The sequence below is a fragment of the Polistes fuscatus genome, unplaced genomic scaffold (genome assembly GCF_010416935.1).
Source record: "Polistes fuscatus isolate 324 unplaced genomic scaffold, CU_Pfus_HIC Scaffold3, whole genome shotgun sequence".
NCBI classification, from domain to species: domain Eukaryota; kingdom Metazoa; phylum Arthropoda; class Insecta; order Hymenoptera; family Vespidae; genus Polistes; species Polistes fuscatus.
The window spans coordinates 13,206,582-13,225,554 of NW_025113107.1; the positions used below are offsets into that span (position 1 = coordinate 13,206,582).

The window sequence follows — 18,973 nt, forward strand, 5'->3', positions numbered from 1 at the left end:
CGTATTTTATCATTATCCCTGGTACGAATCCTCCCATGCATGCATGTGTGCATTTAAGTAAACAAATACTTGCACAACGCGTCGATGACGATGCTCGGTGGATAACGCGAATAGTTTTTTTTACGATTCGAATCATTCTTTTTGTTTTGTTATTTTTCATTGTATTTTTTTTTACATACACATATATATGTATAATATATATATATATATTTTTTATCTTTGTGCGTAGGAAATTTGTATTATCAAAATATGGCTATCGATCAACCCGCGTTGTTATTATTATTTTATTACTATCATTACTATCATTACTATCATTATTATTATTATCTTATCATTATTACTATTATTATTGTTATTGATTATTATTATTATTTAATATTATTAATTATTATTATTATTATTATTATTATTATTAATTGTTATTATTATTATTATTAGTATTATTACTATTAATTATTATATATTAATAATATTATTATTATTATTATTATTACTGTTTCTCTATTTTTTGCATGTAACGATTTCAATGGCGATTGAAAACCATATTTTTATTTTGAGTAACAATCAAAGACAAAAATCATAGAATATGTAATGAGACAATCGTTGAAGTGTAAAACAATGGCTAAAAAACAACAATTTCTAATCAAATCTTCCTCCCCGCCCCCACCGAGCACTGTCATAAACATGCACTGTGTACCCTTTTGTTTTTTTTTTTTTTTTTATTATTATACACAAAAAGTTAACAATTATAACGTATCTCGATAATATCGGCCTTGACCTTTGTTAGAATCGAAAGGATTTGTAATTTTGTATTCAAAAAAAGAAAAACAAAAGAAAAGAAAAGAAAAGAGCTAGGAACGAATCTTTACGCTTTGCAGAACGAAAAATCGTTGATGAAAATACGATATTTTTAAATTATCCATCATCTCGTCCTGTGTCTCTGCTGTCCTATCATAAATTTTTATATACTTTTTTCGTATTTACATGCACAACTATACAACAGCATCGTAATACGCATAATTTATACGCATCCCCGGTTTATCTTTTATTTTCCTCTTTTTTTTTTTCTTTTTTTTTTCAATCGCTTTTTTTTTTTCTTTTTCCGTTTAATTTTTTTCCTTTTTTACATATTACATTTGTAAGGACACATCTAAAATATGCTGCAACATACGGTGACGACACTTCGAGAACTTTCAATCGTTCCTTCGTTTATGTGTTTGTGTGTTTGTGTGTGTTATGTGTGTGTGTGTGTGTTTGTATGTTTAAGAACAAAAAAAGAGAAAAAGAGCAGAAAAAATAATTACAATTCGATATCCTGCAAAATATAACGAAACATATTTTTTCTTTGCAAAATCTTGCGACGTTAGCAGTGTTCTGTTTTAATCGGTTCATCCCTTATCGGATGATCCCGTTTATTAATCGTCCATTTCCGTTTTTCTTAGAAAAACAAAAAATTAAGGAAGAAGACACGCGATCGTAGCGAAGAAAAACGATGCAATTTAAACTCTCTCTCTCTCTCTCACACACACACACATACTCTCTCACTCTCTCTCTTTCTTTCTTTCATTCTCTCTCTTTCTTTGTCAATCTTTCTTATCACAGCAGATAATTATTACTGCAGTACGAAATTCACTCACTTTCTTTCTAACATTTTTTTTCTCTCATTCTCTCTCTCTCTCTCTCTCTCTCACACACACACACTTTATCTTTCTTTCTTTTTCTCTCTGTCGCTGCTCTCCGAAATTGAGCGGGCGTGTTTTCTTTTATTTATTTATATATATAAGTATATATATATAAGTATATATATATAAAACAAAAAATAAAGAAAAAGAAAAAAAACGCGAGCTCGGGAGAAGACGCAGTAATATACTGCGCTCTCTTTCCTCTTTCCTAAAGATGGTTGTTTTGCACCAGGAAGGAAGATGAGAAGGCACAGTGTATTTACAAATTACAATGATCGTCGTTAAGAATATATAATATGTACACATCACCCTAAACGGCATAAAATTAATCAATTTTGCCGGTATATGGGGGATTTCTCTCCATTTAGAAATACAGATCTTATTTATAAAGACGTCTCCCCGGTCCTGTTTATTTTTACCGATTCCTCGTTCCTCCAATTTAACGAAAAAAAAAAAAAGAAAAAAAGAAAAAACAAACAAAAAGAAAGTTCGTATCCGTTGTTATTTCCGTGGTCGCACAAAACTTATTCGAAACGTTTTCTCTGTTTTTTGTTTCTTTTTTTTTCTTTTTTTTTCGTTTAGATCTTGAAATTAATTCTACCGACCAGGTGGAACAAATAATTACGAGGACGAGGATGAGGAAGAAACGGACTGTGTAAAATGAGAATAAAATTTGCGAAAATTGTAATAATCCTCGCATGATCACTCGCGGATCACCTACACGGCGCTAAGAGAACTTCGAGCCAACATGGACAAGAGGTAACCTCCTGTCTCGAGTATTTGGGTCCCCAGCCTTTAGCGAAGCTGATTCGGACGGAGTTAATGTCGACAGGGCCGGATGAAAAACCGGAAGCTGCATTGTTATTGTTCCTCGAATTGCACCCTGGTCCGGTGTAAGAAGAAGGAAGCTGGAGGACTTTGGCTCGGTCAAAGATGTTCAAGCAAAAGCCCGGTGGCACTCGGTAGACCAACAGAGTTCGCGATTCCGGATCGTCTAGGGTCGGTGAGTTCACGAAGATCGGACTCTCCGATCTGTTGTACGCCCACACGCCGTCGGCTTCTTGGCTCAGCATGATACCTACGAAAGGATAACAGTATACGTGTGTTAAATAAGGACAGAGAAAGAGAAATATCGTTTGCAGTAAGATACGATAAAGATCTCTAATCAATCAATCAATCAATCAATCGATCGATCTATCGATCTTTTTTCAAAGCAACAATCAAGACTTACCGAGACCGATCTTACTCCGGGTCTTTTGTACCGAGGGTGGTGCTACGTGATTCTCTGCTAACGTTGCCAAACAGAGACCATTGCCGTCGTGTAAAGAATCGAAAACGTTAACGGTTAACGGTTCAACGGGGTAAAGACGACCAACTCTACCACCCAGTTCCCAATACGCTAAAGTGCACCATTCCTTTTGGTCGGTCTCGCCTGAAAAAATAAATAATAATAATCTATTTAATTATATATATTCTTTCGATATATAACATAAATATCAATAATAACAAATTGTACATATATCAAAAGTTCATTATTATGATGAAAATAATAAACGGATCGACTCGGTCGGTAAAGAAATTTCATAGATCCAAAGATCTTTGAAATATTTTCTCGATGCATTGGACTCGGTCGATAAAGAGGCATCTTAATAGATACGATCTCGTTGAAATGATCCTTACTTTGCGATAAAAATGTTAGTAGAACACACGTTTAAGGAATACGTGCATTTCAACGAACCGAGAGAGAGAGAGAAATAAAGAGGGAAAAGGAAAGAGAACTCGGAAAGTCCCACGCGTCTCGACTCGTTCGTTCATCGTGGGTAAGCAGCCGGCGCCAGCCAGATTCGAGACTAGACAAGACCGAACACGACGGAGAAAGGGGACGGAATCCGAACCGAGGGTTTGGGGAGGAGAGGACGAGAAGAGGAGGGCCAAGGAGGGCCAAGGAGGGCTGGAGGAGTAAACGTGGGATAAAGAGGGCTGGGGTTAAACGTGGGGGTAAGGAGGGAGACAAGAAGGGGGAGGTTGGAAGGTGCAGGTTGACGGTATGTGGGCAATCGTTACCTGCCTTCCGTTACCTAGAAATTGTTCCAACTTTTTCTTCTTCATCCATAACTTCAAGTTTGTCAACGTTAACGCGCATTCACGACTTTATTACCATTTTTAATCCAACGAAAGCTCGACATATAGTTCTCGAAAATAAGACTAGCTTTCCCTTTACTTTAAATCAACACACGAGGAGAGGGAAAAAGAGATCGCGATCTATGGAGGGAAATAAAAATTTCAAAAAAGAAAAGAAAACGAACGATCGAAGCGTAGTGGCGCACGCCATCTTTGATATTGTTAACGACCGATGGTAAGAACGATTTACCGACAATCATTTTTAAGAGTGACTCAAATTTAGGTGAATCCTATATATAATAAAACGATCGAGTATATATATACATATATATGTGTATGTGTGTGTGTGTGAAAGTAATTTTAAAATTATACATATGTGTACATGCACACGCGCGCGCGTGTGTGTGTATGAGTTGTGTGCATAGGTAGAGAGAGAAAGAGAAATGTAAGAATAAATCTCTTGGAATTTTAGGAATGTACATTTTAAAATCAGGATAATAAAAATCGTTAAATATCGGTCGAGAATAGTGGGGGATATCGTGCAGAGATTATATTCGCGGGTATTATAACGTTATAAGATTTCGAGGTTATGGTGGTAGAAGAAAAAGCAGAAAGGAGAGGAGAGGAGAGTAGAGGATAGATAGAGGAAGAAAGGACGAAAGAAGAGAAAGGAAAGAGAAGAAGAGAGAGAGAGAGAGGGAGGGAGAGAGAGAGAGAGAGAGAACGGAAGAGAGAGGATGGTGTCGATCTTCTCTCTCTCTCTCTCTCCTCTTTACGTCGCGTAGAACTTGACGTGGGGTGAGGCGGGGTTCCTCTGCTTCCACCAGATAAAAATAGATATTACGAGTTTACCGCGGCGCCAAGATTGCGGGGTATCGCGACGATTACGTCATCGGTAGTAGCGCGAGTGGTTGGAGCAAGGACGCCTGTCGCGTCGCCCGTCGTCGTCGTCGTCGTCGTCGTCGTCGTCGTCGTCGTCGTTGTCATCGTCGTCGTCGTCGTCGTCGTCGCCGTTGTTTTTATTGTCATTGTCGTTGTTGTCTTCGTCGTTTGCGTCCAAAGTTTTCGTCAATTTTTTTTCGATTCGATATGGGCAAAAACATATGGCCGCCGTTTAGAACTAAACCGCCGCCATTGTTTTTATTGTCAGCGTTGGTTTCGTCGTTTTGCGTCCAAGTTTTCGTCAATTTTTTTTCGATTCGAATATGGCAAAAAACAATATGGCCGCCGTTTAGAACTAAACCGCCGCCATATTGGAACTTACGAAAATTCGCAGCGTTAATTCGTTCCGAAATACGTTTAATGCAAATTAAATGCGTTAATAAGTAATGTTATTGCAAGGACTTTCGACGAATGACGAATTTTCTTTTAACGATCCTTCTCTCTTTGGTGCTAGTGGTCTTTGACCAGAGATATGAACATTTTTCTCGAGGCGTAGTCGATAAAATATACGCGGATCATTTTCGAGCACACACACACACTTTAACTTCGGCTACGTAAGAGTAATAATGCGTGTATTTACGTGTCTCTTTCTCTCTAAGTATATACGTAAGATACATTGTAATGCGTTGCGTATGTAAATAAGTAAATATTATACATAGTTTTGATTTTATGCAGTTAGGCAAGACTGAAATTAGTAGGAACTAGTACTCTTAATTTAAATTTAGTGCACAAAGGTTAAGTTAAGTTTAATATATCGTTGCTTTCTTTCTTTTTCTTTTTCATTTTCTTTTCTTTTCTTTTCTTTTGGATTACGGTCGTTTGTCTTTTAACTATCCACCGAGATATAAACCGCCCACTTGGCTTTATAGAAATGAGGCGCGCCAGACGCTCGAGGGTAATAAGTGCTTGAACGATCGATCGTTGATCTAACGTCGCGTATCCCCGTCCAAGATCCATACACACACACACACACGCGACGCACGTACATACGAGTGCACGCGCACGCATGCACATATATATACAACAAATACATATGCATAGATTTGTACTAAATCATTAAATAAACAATCCCATCTATTTTTTTTTTTTTTCTTCCTCATTATAGATAATTATATGACAATCAGAATTCCCTGAAATTCATAAATACGAGACGATTACAGAAAAAGAAGAAGATGATGATGATTTTGTATGGTTCCCGTAGGTGTAGAAAGAAATGAGTTATTCAAGAATAAATCCATGATTCTAACGAAAAGATCATGGACACATCGAATTGCTCGCAACGTCTCGAAGATCTCAAGAAGTCGACCTTTCCTGTCGCATACCAATCGGCACGCAGCTTATATACGTAGTACTTACTTCATGGCAAGGTGTATCCTACGTAACTATGTGTATGTGTGTGCGTGTGTGCGTAAACACACCATACCGATGGAAGGAAGAGAGAAAAAAATAAAAAATGTTCAAAGAGAGAGAGAGAGAGAGAGAGAAACACGCGACAGTGCCGGCTAAAGCATCTGTAGTCTCGTTTGGAATGCGATATGATCGTCGAATGTTGTCTCCTCTCGTTCAGGGATTACGAATTTATACCATACATTTACATAGATATCTATGTAATGTGCAGGTGTGTGTGTGTGTATGTATGTATGTTTTCTACTATTTTTTTTTTTTCTTTTCATATTTTTTGTCCCAAAGCGTGACGGCGGACAATCGATTAATTACGCGGACCTTCGGAGGATCTCGCGTGTCAAAGCTTCTTTCCTCGTATATAAGCGAGAACGTAAAAGTCGTAAATTTAAGGTTATCGGATTAGATGGCTTCTCTTTCGATCTTCTACGTCACGCACGTCTTCTGCACTAAATATGGGAGAGGAGACCAACCGAAAGAAAGAGAGAGAGAGAGAGAGAGTAGTAACCCGCAAATAAATTTCAATGGGTTAAGAAAAAGAAGTTGCGATGTAAAATAAAAAGGAAGAGAGAGAGAGAGAGAGAATGATTGCTATGATTGCGCGAACTTTATCGATTGATTGGAAGAAGAGAAAGAAAGAAAAAAAGAAAGAGAGAAAGAGAGAGAGTGAGTATGTATTGTCGTCAAATATTTAATGTACATTCCACACTGGGGGATAGATGAAACTACCTATAGAGAAACGTGTAAGAGACTATTTCTATTATATCTTCTGTTAACTGAAAAAGACATTGGTAGAAGATAGGATCTATGAGGGAGGGGAGGGGGAAAACACGAACTTTCGTCGTTACAACTGTACGTTCGAAAAGGGGGATGGAACAGGGGAAGGTGGATGGGGGAATGGGATAAAAGATTGAGGGAAACATAGATAGATTGGATAGAAAGATAGATAGATAGATAGATAGATAGAAAGAGAACATACACTAGCATCGATCTTAACCCGAGTTTACTCTATCGGTATATCGAGAACAAAGGACGATTGTGGACGAAGCTTTAAGGATATCGACGAGGAGAGAAAGACGCCCGGTCGTAGTAGTAGTAGTAGTAGTAGTAGTAGCATTGGAGAGAATAAGTGAGTGACTGAGAAAGAGAGAGAGAGAGAGAGAAAGAGAAGGCAAAACGCAAAGCGTCGCGCGAGTGCCAATGTGTTTTCCCAGTTGGGTCAAACACCCTGAAGCTCTCTCAGATAAGGTTCCCAACCTTGGCACGGCCAAGCAAAGTAAGTAGCTGCGTAACCGTAGGTGCCGCACTTACGACACACGTCGAGTCTAACCGCACCGCACTTCATCGTACCGCACCGCACCGCACCGCACCGTACCGTACCGTACCGCACGGTACCGCACCACCAGAGAATCTCACACACGACTACGCAAGGAATCGTGCGTGCTAAGAGCCATTAAAAACACGCGTCTCACTTTCTTAACTACTACATGCATAGATGTCGGATAGAAAAAAAAAAAAAAAAAGAAGAAAACAAATAGGAAAAGAGAAAAGAGTACAACAGAACGAGCTTGATGTATCTTATTCTACGGCAAACCCGATATAATAATCCCCTTGCAAAATTAATAACCAAATTCTATTATAATAATAAGTCTCCCCGCCCTCCATATTGTTTCGGCGCCATTTTGAAAAATGTTTCTCAATTTCTCGAGAGAGAGAAAGAGATATATATATATATTATATATGTGTGTGTTTGTTTATATGTATGTTAATGCAAAATAATCCTTTCTTGAACAACCACCCACGAAGCTTATTCTATCGAGCGAGGCATCGTTAATTACCGTGGCAGGTAATAAACACGCTTGGACATGACACGAGCGGAGGAGAGCAATCGTGGCCGCGTGCGCGCGCGCGCGCACCCGAGAGCACGTCAACGCAAAACGTATACGCGGGAAACGCAAACGGGAAACCAAGTTTACTACTATAATGTAAAAGTAAAAAAAGGTAGTGGTCGGTGGATTACATATATATATATATAAATGTATATGTGTGCGAGACGTGACCCTTGTCCTTCAAACGGCCTTTCTACGAGCTGCTGTACGCGTTCGACTGGGTGTAGGTACGCCATACGTGTTGCATACCTAACGAACGCGCGTACCATGCGACGAGAAAGCCGGCCACCGACGCACCCGTCGTTACCGTCGCCGACGACGTCGCCGTCGTTTCAAAGCAAGTATATAAACGTTGCGTGTGTGTGTTGTGTATGTATGTGTGTGTGTGTGGAGATATATATATATATATTACTATACGTTCCTTACCTACGTACAGAGGGATATGTATGCGAAGCGCGCGAGCGAGCACAACGACCGGCTGCCGGTTCGACATAACCTACGATTCTTCTATACCAGTAGCGTAACCCTAAAATCTCGAACCCCCGTCATTTTCTAAAATTCGACACATATTTTTAATCCAATTTATTTGGATAATAATTGTGTCGATTTATAAAAGTAAATCTACAGATGAATGTAATTTAAATAATAAAAATGATTAAGGGAGTTTCTTTTTTTTTTGCAACACGTTGACCGTCGTATGTTATTTCAATGAGTGCCACGGGGGTCATCCGTGACCACCGATATTATCATATAGTTTTGTATCTTTTCCTTAGAATTGCGGCGTATACGGCAATAATACTTGCGCGGGCCGGTCAATGTGTTAATAAAATTTTGTAATAGAGAAATATACTACGTGAGGGTTGAGTTATGCGAGCGTAGGTATATCCGGATGGTTCACACCAAGAAGAGACTAACAATGATTAAAAATACGCAGCACAGCACAGCACAGCACAGCACGCGCCTGTGCTTACGCTATTCAGCGTGCGTGTACGTGTGCGTGTGCGTGTGTCTCGTTAAATAGACAAATGTTCGCGATACGTAAATACGAATACGCCAACGACAACGACAACGACACAACACGACGAGGACGGCGAGTTTAGAGGAACGTTGTTTGCCCGCGATAAGAGGACAAACTGTATACTCGGCTAGTGGCGCCTGTATCGTAGCCAGTGACGGATCGGTTGAGCTCGAGGCAACGGTGCCACTCGTCTCTCTCATCGAGCTTCAAAAATTCATTTCACATTGTAATTTTTTCTATTCACAATTAGCTGGGGATAAATTTTCAATTCCCCCACCTTCCCCCTCCCGCGTAATTTTCTTCGAAACTCGTGTGTCGTCCAATTACGAATATATACGTTAATTATATCTATCTGTTTTATCGACCGGGTTTTTCTTTTTTTAAATATACCTGTTTTATAAATTTGGAAAGTAACGAAAAAAAATATGAAATCGAAAGATAAATGTACAATGAAGGAAGACATTGAGGATCCCGCATAATTTGTTGTTTTTTCATTTTCGTTTCGCAGACAAGATCCATAAAGCTTTCTTTTTAATATTTTCTCTTCGAAAGCTCTCGCAGGTAACGATCGATCGAGGGTGAAGGCAACACTTCGTAGTCGAAACTAGTTATGTACAATACTACTACTACTACTACTATTATTACTACTACTATTACTAATGTGTATAGTAACCGCGTAATGACCCGATCGTGTATGCTAACTAATACACATATATACCATGGACCTGTATACGCACGTACACATCTATAAATAACGTACATACATATATCCACTCTCTCACACATAATATACATACGTATTCGCTTAAACTTGCATTTGAGTTCGTCAGAAGTTATATTATAAGTGATAAAAGTCTGGAACGGATTACTGGCAGTAGAAGAAAATAAAAAAGGAAATGGGGAAAAAAAGAACAGAAAAGCAAAGCAAAGCAAAGAAAAGAAAAGAAAAGGAAAAGAACCTTTGCGCGTACCATGCCGAGATAGACCAACTAGGAATAAGAACGAAAAGCATTCGCGAGCGGCATTCCTTTACACGCGAGTATGATTCACGGTGGTCGTAATAACATGGAAATAAAATAAAATAAAATAAAATCAAATAAAATCAAAGAAAATAAGATAAAATATCTGAAAAAAAAAAAATGTAATGCATCGATCGAATCAAAGATCGATTCGCGTTTACGCCTTCCTGCGTCTTTATAGGACGATAATGATCATTGGCAAGACCGATGATCCGCATACACCGAACTCGTTCAAACATACACGTACATACATACACACATACATACATACATACATGCGTGCAATCAAGAAGAATGATTTTCGTCGTGACCTCGTACATAACCGATGGAAGAAGAAAACGAAGAAGGAATGGAGAAATCGTATCGAACGAGTTGTATCCGTCGCTTGCCTTGAAATTGTTCCTCGAAGGTTCCGACGATACGGAGAAACGCCGTCGGAACATATTTTTTTCCCCCCTTCCCAATTCGAAATTCACCTAACCGGACATCTTGGTGTAGATTTCATAAGTGACGTCTTTCTTCGATGTCTTTTGAATTTGACGATATTTCAATGAAGCAAAAAAAAAATACCTCTCAACGTGTTTCGCGTCGAAATAATACAAGAAATTAACTATTGAGATGATGGGAAATAGACGGAAATAAATTTTTATCATCGTATTGTGGTAGTTGCGATCGATGACAGTAGCACGGTAAATGAAAAAAGAAAAGAAAAGGAAAAAAAAAATAAAAAGAATAGAAATGAAAGGGAAATACAGGAAGAAGAAGAAGAAGAAGAACCAAACTTTTACACCCCTTTTTCCCTGTTGATCTATAAGCGAGATCGCTGCATATGTTCCTATTGTTGAGAACTATATCGAGCGACAGGTGAATCGATGATGACTCCTCTTTCATGAAAATCTTTTCCCACTACTTCTTTTCGTATTCCAAATAATAAAATAAGCGATCGTAAATAAGTTGTCAGAAGGATTCTGAATGTTAGGTTAGAAAAGTTACCCGAAAAACGGAAGACTCGAGTTTGAATATTTTACGAATTCTATATATAAATATTAGGGGTTAATTGTTATAATTATTGAGATAATATATAAATCTTTGTCAATGAACAACTATCAACCTAATCATGTGAATAAAAGAATCTATGAATATTGTATGCACATTTATCAGTAAAATAAAAATAAAAATATTGTGCACGTAAGATTGTTAAAAAAAGAAAAGAAAAAAAAAGAAAGAAAGAAAGAAAGATACTTTTTGAGAAAAAACGATTTAATAAATAAACAGAATAATCGTAAAAAGAGGATGAAAAACAACGAAGTAATAAAACGTCGTGCTTTCCCCACTTCTAAATTATTCAACGCGTACTCGTCGCATGCGTTGATGTGCGTTATTGCTAATAAACAATCTAAAATAAATGATATAAATCCAATGTTTCTTTCGTTCAGCCTGTCATCCAAGTAAAGTTTGCATTTCCTTCTTTCCTGTGAAGAACGCCCACGGGTTTTTGTCAGTGCGCTCACGTGCACGACACTTCGACGTCATACTTATGCGTGTAGCGTGTACGTGAGATGAATATCGTCAAAGAGGTATAGTCATAAACGATGTTTATAGTCGCGTATCGGTCGACATATTAAATAAAATCCCTTTGGTAAGGTGGAAGAACGAACGTACGAACGAACGAATGAAATGTCGTGCGCAAGCAAGCAAGGCAAGGCAAGGCAAGCGAACGCGCGCGCGCGCGCAAATACAGCCATCTCGTTGGGTTGGGTTGGGTTGGGTTGGCTGTGTAAACTCTCACGCGTATTTCTAAAATTAGTAACCCGTCTAAAATTAATATCATCGTCGTCGTGCCTTTCCACCACCACCACCACCACCACAACGGGAAGACCCTTGAGAATAACGCCGAGTGAAGAATAATGATCGATTATTACAATTTTTTTAATTCTCATCCTCCTATTTATTTTTTTCTTCTTGTTATATAAACGTATGAAAGTTATGTTTACGATTAAAGAACGCACATCATGATAGAAGTGGAACATTTCAAATGAGAGCTCGTCTGGAGCGAATTAAGGAACCCCACCATTCCCCCTCCCCTCGCTCTACCCCCGTGACTTCTCGTATCTCTGATAAACTGCAACCGCAAACTCACAATTTCTCGACGTATATAACACTCGTACGCACGTATATATACATGTATTTATTATTTGTGCGTGTGTATAAATGCAAATACGTATCGCACGTTACGTCCTAAACGTTACCTTGAATTTCGTCAAAGTTCCAAAACCCGAATCCAAGATTCGTCGTTACTTTCCTAATGATTACAACTGTTTTTAACAATAATAAAATACTAAACGCGACTAATTTAAACGTTAAATATCAACGATAAAACGATATCAGTCGAAGAAATAAGATACATAGAAAAACAAGTGTATCTCTGTCGGTAAATCTGTCCAAATGATAAGTTGGGGGAGGTTTGAAGGGAGGGAGGGAGGGATGGAGAAGTGATATTAACGAATGGATAGAACAATAGTAAGAAGAAGCATCCAACTTAAGTAAACAAACTAATCAAACAGGTTATTCTCTCTATCTCTCTCTCTCTCTGTCAAGGAAATCGATCTTTTCTTTTCTACGAGGAGGGGAGAGGGAAAAGATTCGTACAAAAGAGAATTTACGGAAGGAAAAATAGAAAAATAGGATAAAAAGGAGGATAGAAAAAAAAGGAAAGGAAGAAAAGGAAAGGAAAGGAAAGGAAAGAAAAGCAAGCAGGCAAGCAAGCAAGCAAAAGGAAGAATGGAAAGAATGAAAGAGAAAAGGTTAAGTCCTGGTTCTTCGCGTGGTCGTAAAACATGGAAAACACAATGATATCATACACGTTTAAGAAGAAGGAGTATTCTCGTGTATATGTATTGAAGAGGACGACCGTGTCTCTTGCCTATATAAGATACGTGTTGACTCTTTGTAATGGCAGAATAAAAGATGGCCCGACGCCAGTGAAGGCGCCACATACCAGGCGCCGCCTAACCTCTCTTTTCCTTCTCTCCTCGCTTCTCCTCTCCTCTCTTTTCTCAGGCCCTAAGAACTCGACTTGTTCGGTCTTTCTCTCTCTTTCTCTCTCTCTCAGTTTCTACAGTGGCGCTCCCACCACTCTCCCTCTCTCTCTCTCACTCGACTACCCGCTTGATCACCCGATAGCTTAGCTCCAACCGTACTTCCCCCCACTCCTACCACTTAGTCCCCCACCACCGGCGTCGTCTCAACCACGCACGCTGCTACCACGTCCTTCTACGACCTCCTGTTCTCTGCACCACTCCCCGCCGGCATATTCTTTAACCCTATATAAACACGACCGCGTGCATGCATATCCCAACCGATCCATACGTGAGCATGCATGCATGCATGCATATACACGCGCCTAAATAAAATACTATTTCTCTTTTTCGTTTATACATATATTATGATGAAAAGAGGAAAAGAAGGGAAGGAGGGAGAATAGCGAAAGAGAAAGACCAACACACAGATCTTTTTTTCGCAGGTTTGTCGAACGTCACACACCCGCTCTCAGTATTTCCCCCCACCATCATCACCACCACTACCACCCCTTCTCTCTCTTCTCTCTCTCTCTCTCTCTCTCTCTATTTCTCTCTCGTTCTGCTTCCGAGATATCCTCCCCACCGCCTCCCCTACCCCTCTACCTCTTGTGGCATGCTCGAGATATGCACTTTGAGACTGCGTTCGGTAATTTTGCAAGAGCGCAGACAGGCGGCAGTGGTGTAAGAACGAAGGGAACTCGGTTGCGAGCTTCTCGTTCCGTTCTCGTTCTCTAACTCTTTTATTCTCTTTTCTTTTTCTTTTTTTCTTTTTTCTTTTTTCTTTTCTTTTCTTTTCTTTTCTCTCTTCGATGTCTTACGAAGTCGAAGCTAAGTTACGTCAGAAACGAACGGATCGTCTTCGTTCGTAATAGAAAGGGATCTTTGGAACGAATTTCCAACGATTCGATCGTTCTTCTTCTTATTCTTCTAACACAAGAAATATTAGAGATATTCTTTCTTGTAAATGCGACGATGATTTGAAAAAAAAAAAATCTCGAAAGGGAAATATTTCTACGAACAACGTCGGAATCGACAATCACTGAAATTCATCTCTCGTGGTTGCTTTACAATTAGCCTAAGGGACCACGAAACTTGGAAGAATGTCTTTCTCTTTTTTAGTCTTCGCTTTCGAGGACAGGCGAAAGTATAGTAGTTTGGAAATAATTTTACGTTACGTTACGTTAAGTCAAATTGCCCTAAAGGTTCGTAACAATTTCTTAATTGTACTGGTAATTACGACAGTTGGATCACTATCAAAAACAAAAAAGAAAAATTAGAAAAATTCAATTTTATGATTATTATATTGCATTATATTCATATTATTATTATTTTTATTTTATTTTTCTTTTTAATAAATAAAATTTTAATTAATTTTTTTCACGATTAGACCAATTACATAATTAAACGGGAGCGCACGATTTGTAAAATTGTATCTAAAAAGTTGTTGCATTTATCTCGACAAATTGTTACGGGTAATTTACGAGGGGCCGAGGGGGAGGGGGAAGGGGGAAATCCTCTATTCGTAATTAATATCGTAACATCATTTCTTACCGCGATAAGAAGGTAGAAGAAAACTAATAATAATAATAATAATAATAATAATCGTCGCGATACATTTATTTAAATAAAATTTACGATTAAACGTTTAACGAGAAATAACATCGGATTCTAAGAAACACTTTCGATTTGATAAATTTATGTATAACAACTGGATTGTTTGGGGCCACCTGTCTAACTTACGCGTGACGAGATAATTTTAGTATTTTTTTTTCTCCCCCCCTCTCTCTCTCTCAATATCTTGAAAATAAGAGAGAAAAAGAAAAGAGATAAAATATAATCGAGAAAAATCTGGAATGCATGGCAAAATTGCCGGAGCAATTAGCGCGTGCATAAACATGCGTGGTAGGAGTTACGCGTGCGCGGCTTAATTCCTGAGTATTTCAATCCCCCTTCTCTCCCCCTTCTCAACCCCCCTTTATTCCTCTCGTCACCTCTCCTCTTCGTTTACACAAAACAAACGAACGTGTGTATGTGTGTGTGTGTGTATCAGCCTCTCCTTAACACTCCTACTATTTTCTCTTCTATTTCTCTTTCATTTTCCACAAACATTGCGCACAACCATAAAGCTTCGTTTACACTTGAGACACAAAAGTTATTTACGAGATATCGCAAGATGAAGTGAGGGTAACGACGAGCACTAGTAGCTAATGGAAAAAGACTTTCGAGAAGTGTTCTTCTAATAATCTTTGATAAGTAACCGAGAATCAATAAAAAGATAAAAATAATATCATTTTTATGTCGGTTTAGACAAAAATAATTGTTTATCTCTTATACGTTGAACAAACGAATAAGAGAGAGTGAGAGAGTTTAACTGTTAAAGTAGTAGTAGTAGTAATAGTAAAAGTTATATAGTAAAGATAACAAACAAATGCATTTGGGTTGTACGTAATTGTTCTCGTGAAGATTAATTAATATAAATTAGCAATAATTTATAAAAAAACGTAAATTTATTTAAATGATTTAACAAAAATATTCATGCAAAATATGACAAATTTGATACGAATATTTTGTTAAAACGGAACGAGCTTTTGGTGGTAAGGAGGATAGCATTGATACTATAAGATTTAATTCATTTCTAATATAGAAATTTCGCGTTTCTTTTTGGATAATCTAATTTGTTTAATAAACAAAAAAAGAGAGAGAAAGAGAGAGAATAACTTAGACGATATTATCGTCTCGAGGATAGGCGAATAGTAGTCGTGCTATTCGCCGTGCTTCGTTGCCTCGCCTATACACACACACACACACACACATACACACACATACATAAACAAATACAAAAGGGACGCGAGTCACCCACGCGATTCCGGATCCGTGAAAGGCGCCGTTTACCGATTATCTATCGATTATCTACCTATTCTCGGTTATCATTATCATTATCGTTTATACGCTTCTTTTCATTTAACAAATAGATAAAAAATATAAAACAGACAACAAAATAAATATTACATATATATATATATATATAATTTTATAATATATCTATTTTATATAATTAATAATTTATTTATATATATAATTTTATAATATATCTATTTTATATAATTAATAATATTATAGATTTATATATATAATTATATAATATATCTATTTGAAGTATTATATATAATAATAAATTAAAATAATTAAATATAAATTATTATAATATATTTATATATTTTTATAATTTATATTTTTATAATTATATATATATATATAATTGTATAATATCTATTTGAAATATTATATATAATAATAAATTAAAATATTTAAATATAAATTATTATAATATATAATATTTGAAGAGTGAATGAGAAGAGAGAGAGAGAGAGGGAGAGAGAATAAGAATGAAAGAAGAGAAGAAGTACAAAGTTGTTTCTCGTAAGTTTTATCTACGATTATCGGCATTTAAACGTTTCTCTAACATTCGCGTCCCCATTTATCGGTGGATACTACTTCTCTTATTAACAAACGCGAATAATCTCTCGCATAAAGTTCCCATTCGAAATCTGTCGTTCCGCGAGTACGACGTGGGCTTAGCGCGTGGGTGGAACGGAAGATGGAAACACATGACCGAGAAAGAAAACGAGAGAGAGAGTGAATGAGTGTGCGTGTATGCGTGTGTATGTGTGTGTGTGAGCGAGAGCGAGAGAGAGAGAGGATACTTAAGCCGAAGGCCCCCGTGGAAATTCAATCTCGTCTCAATACAACTACGACGACGACGACGACGACGACGACGACATTAACGAAAGGCGCCTCCAGTCTCTTTTACCCACTTCCCGCCCCCCTCGTACCCCCCCTTCTTCATCACTTGTTCACTTCTTTACCTCTCCCTGGCTCCTTTTCACTATCTCTTCGACCATTCACAAGAACCCCCAACCAGCACAGGACCGGTCTCTTTCTCAACGAAAAGATCGTGACCGATCGGAGGATGCTTTAGGACACCACCCATTGGCGTAGTATTATTTTTTTTTTTTTTAAATGTACAATATAATAAGGATTTTAATAATATAAGTGTGCACATAATTATGAAAGTGTAGTCTAATCGTAAGTCACGAAATATTTAAAAAGGGATTACATTTGAACACTCTAAATGAATTTATTTATAATATTGAAATTGAAAAAAAAAAACAAACTTTATCTAACGTGTTGTTATTTTGAACAATATATGTATCGCGTGAAAATATTACATTGAATTAATTTATATTGAAAGTAATGCGATGTAATAATTGATAAACTTATTATTATTTTTCTTTTCTTTTTTTTTTTAAATTTTGACTTATTTTTAGATCATTTTCATAATTATGGGGCACAAGTTTCTGTTGCGTGTTGTCGATACGATGTTTGGATTAATTGTAGTGAAATAATATTTGTAATATTGGATATGGATATTTTTGATTGGTTCAATTATTGAGATAGGAATTATCGATTTATTGAATGCTATTTTATTTTATATTATTTTATTTAACTCGCAGTCTTATGACGAGAATAAAATTTGCAAAAAGAAAAAGAAAAAAAAAAAGAAAAAAAAAAAAGAAAATGATTACGTAGGAATCATTTAATTTTCGTAGAAATGGAAATCATAGAAGAGATGTTTAAAGAAAGTTTGGGAAACGCGTGAGAAATGTTTTCTAGGAAGAACCGTCTCTCGAGAAGAACTTTGACAAATGGCCTCGTATATTTCTCTTCCCCCTCTCTCGTTCCCTCTCTCTCTCTCTCTCTCTCTCTCTCTCTTTTAAGTATGTTTCGAAGAATGATTATTCCGTACGAAAGTTGAATGCATTGTAATTTAATTATCGAGATCGTGGATTATTGTTAGTTAATTTCAAACAAAATAATAACACATACACACCTATTTGTATTTTTGCGAGTGTTTCAAATAAATATTGTTGTATGTATACGAGTAAATGTGTGTGTGTGAGTGTGTGTGTACTTACGCGTTTTATTAATTTAATCTGCCGACTACTACTACTACACGGACTAACACGATGATGACAACGACCACGACAACGACGACTACACTTGTTTGTACGTTCCGATAAACTTCATATCTTATAACGGGGAAGAGCATAAGGTTAAACGCGATTACGATCGTTCTCGTCGCGCGCTTTTATAATTGAAAAACACAAATTTGCAAATAAACGTGGAGAACCTAATCAAAATAATATATTCGCCAAATTATACACGGGTATCGATTAAACACACGCCTGTGTTTCTTCTTATCGAGTAATACAAACTCGCTTTGATAAAAATAATAAACAAAGAAAAAGACTAAATAAATCGATCTGCCACGAGATAATAATATTCGTGAATAATTTTATAAGACTGTATGATGTGTGTGTGTGTGTGCGCGCGCGCGTGTGTGTGAGACACATGTATTGTCGGTGAAAAAAAAAAAGAAGAAAGTTTCAAGGAATAAGAAAATTTAGTTGCATCTATTAGCGATCGTTTCGTTCTTTTTTTTTCTTATAAACTAGTGTTGTACGCTCTTTAATAAGAAACCAATCGAGATATTCTAAGGAAATTATTTGATTAAATAAATCACAATTTATATAATTATATATTAATAATGCTTATTTTCTTCCTTTTTCTTTTTTTCTTTTTATCAAAGCAGCACGTATGTCATAGATATAAATTTACAATCAAGAAAGAGATAACAAATTCTATTATCGAATTGGTCTACTAACTTAAATGAATAGAATAAACACGAGTTAGTAATGTATTGCATGAGAAAGAGAAAGAGAGAGAGAGAGAGAGAGAGAGAAACGAGTGTGCGATTTTA

The 18,973-nt window shown here is 37.0% G+C and overlaps 1 protein-coding gene across 1 annotated transcript in view; it reads right to left on the bottom strand.

The window, feature by feature from the left end:
• Window positions 1–1,104: 1,104 nt before the first annotated feature.
• LOC122520089 overlaps window positions 1,105–18,973 on the bottom strand; it is a 43,873-nt gene continuing 26,004 nt past the window's right edge. The window contains exons 4-5 of the mRNA XM_043640033.1: window positions 2,914–3,114; window positions 1,105–2,760 (exon numbers count right to left, since the gene is read on the bottom strand). Coding sequence (XP_043495968.1) covers window positions 2,396–2,760; window positions 2,914–3,114 — 566 coding nt within the window. The 3' untranslated portion in view covers window positions 1,105–2,395. The remainder of the gene's footprint in view (window positions 2,761–2,913; window positions 3,115–18,973) is intronic.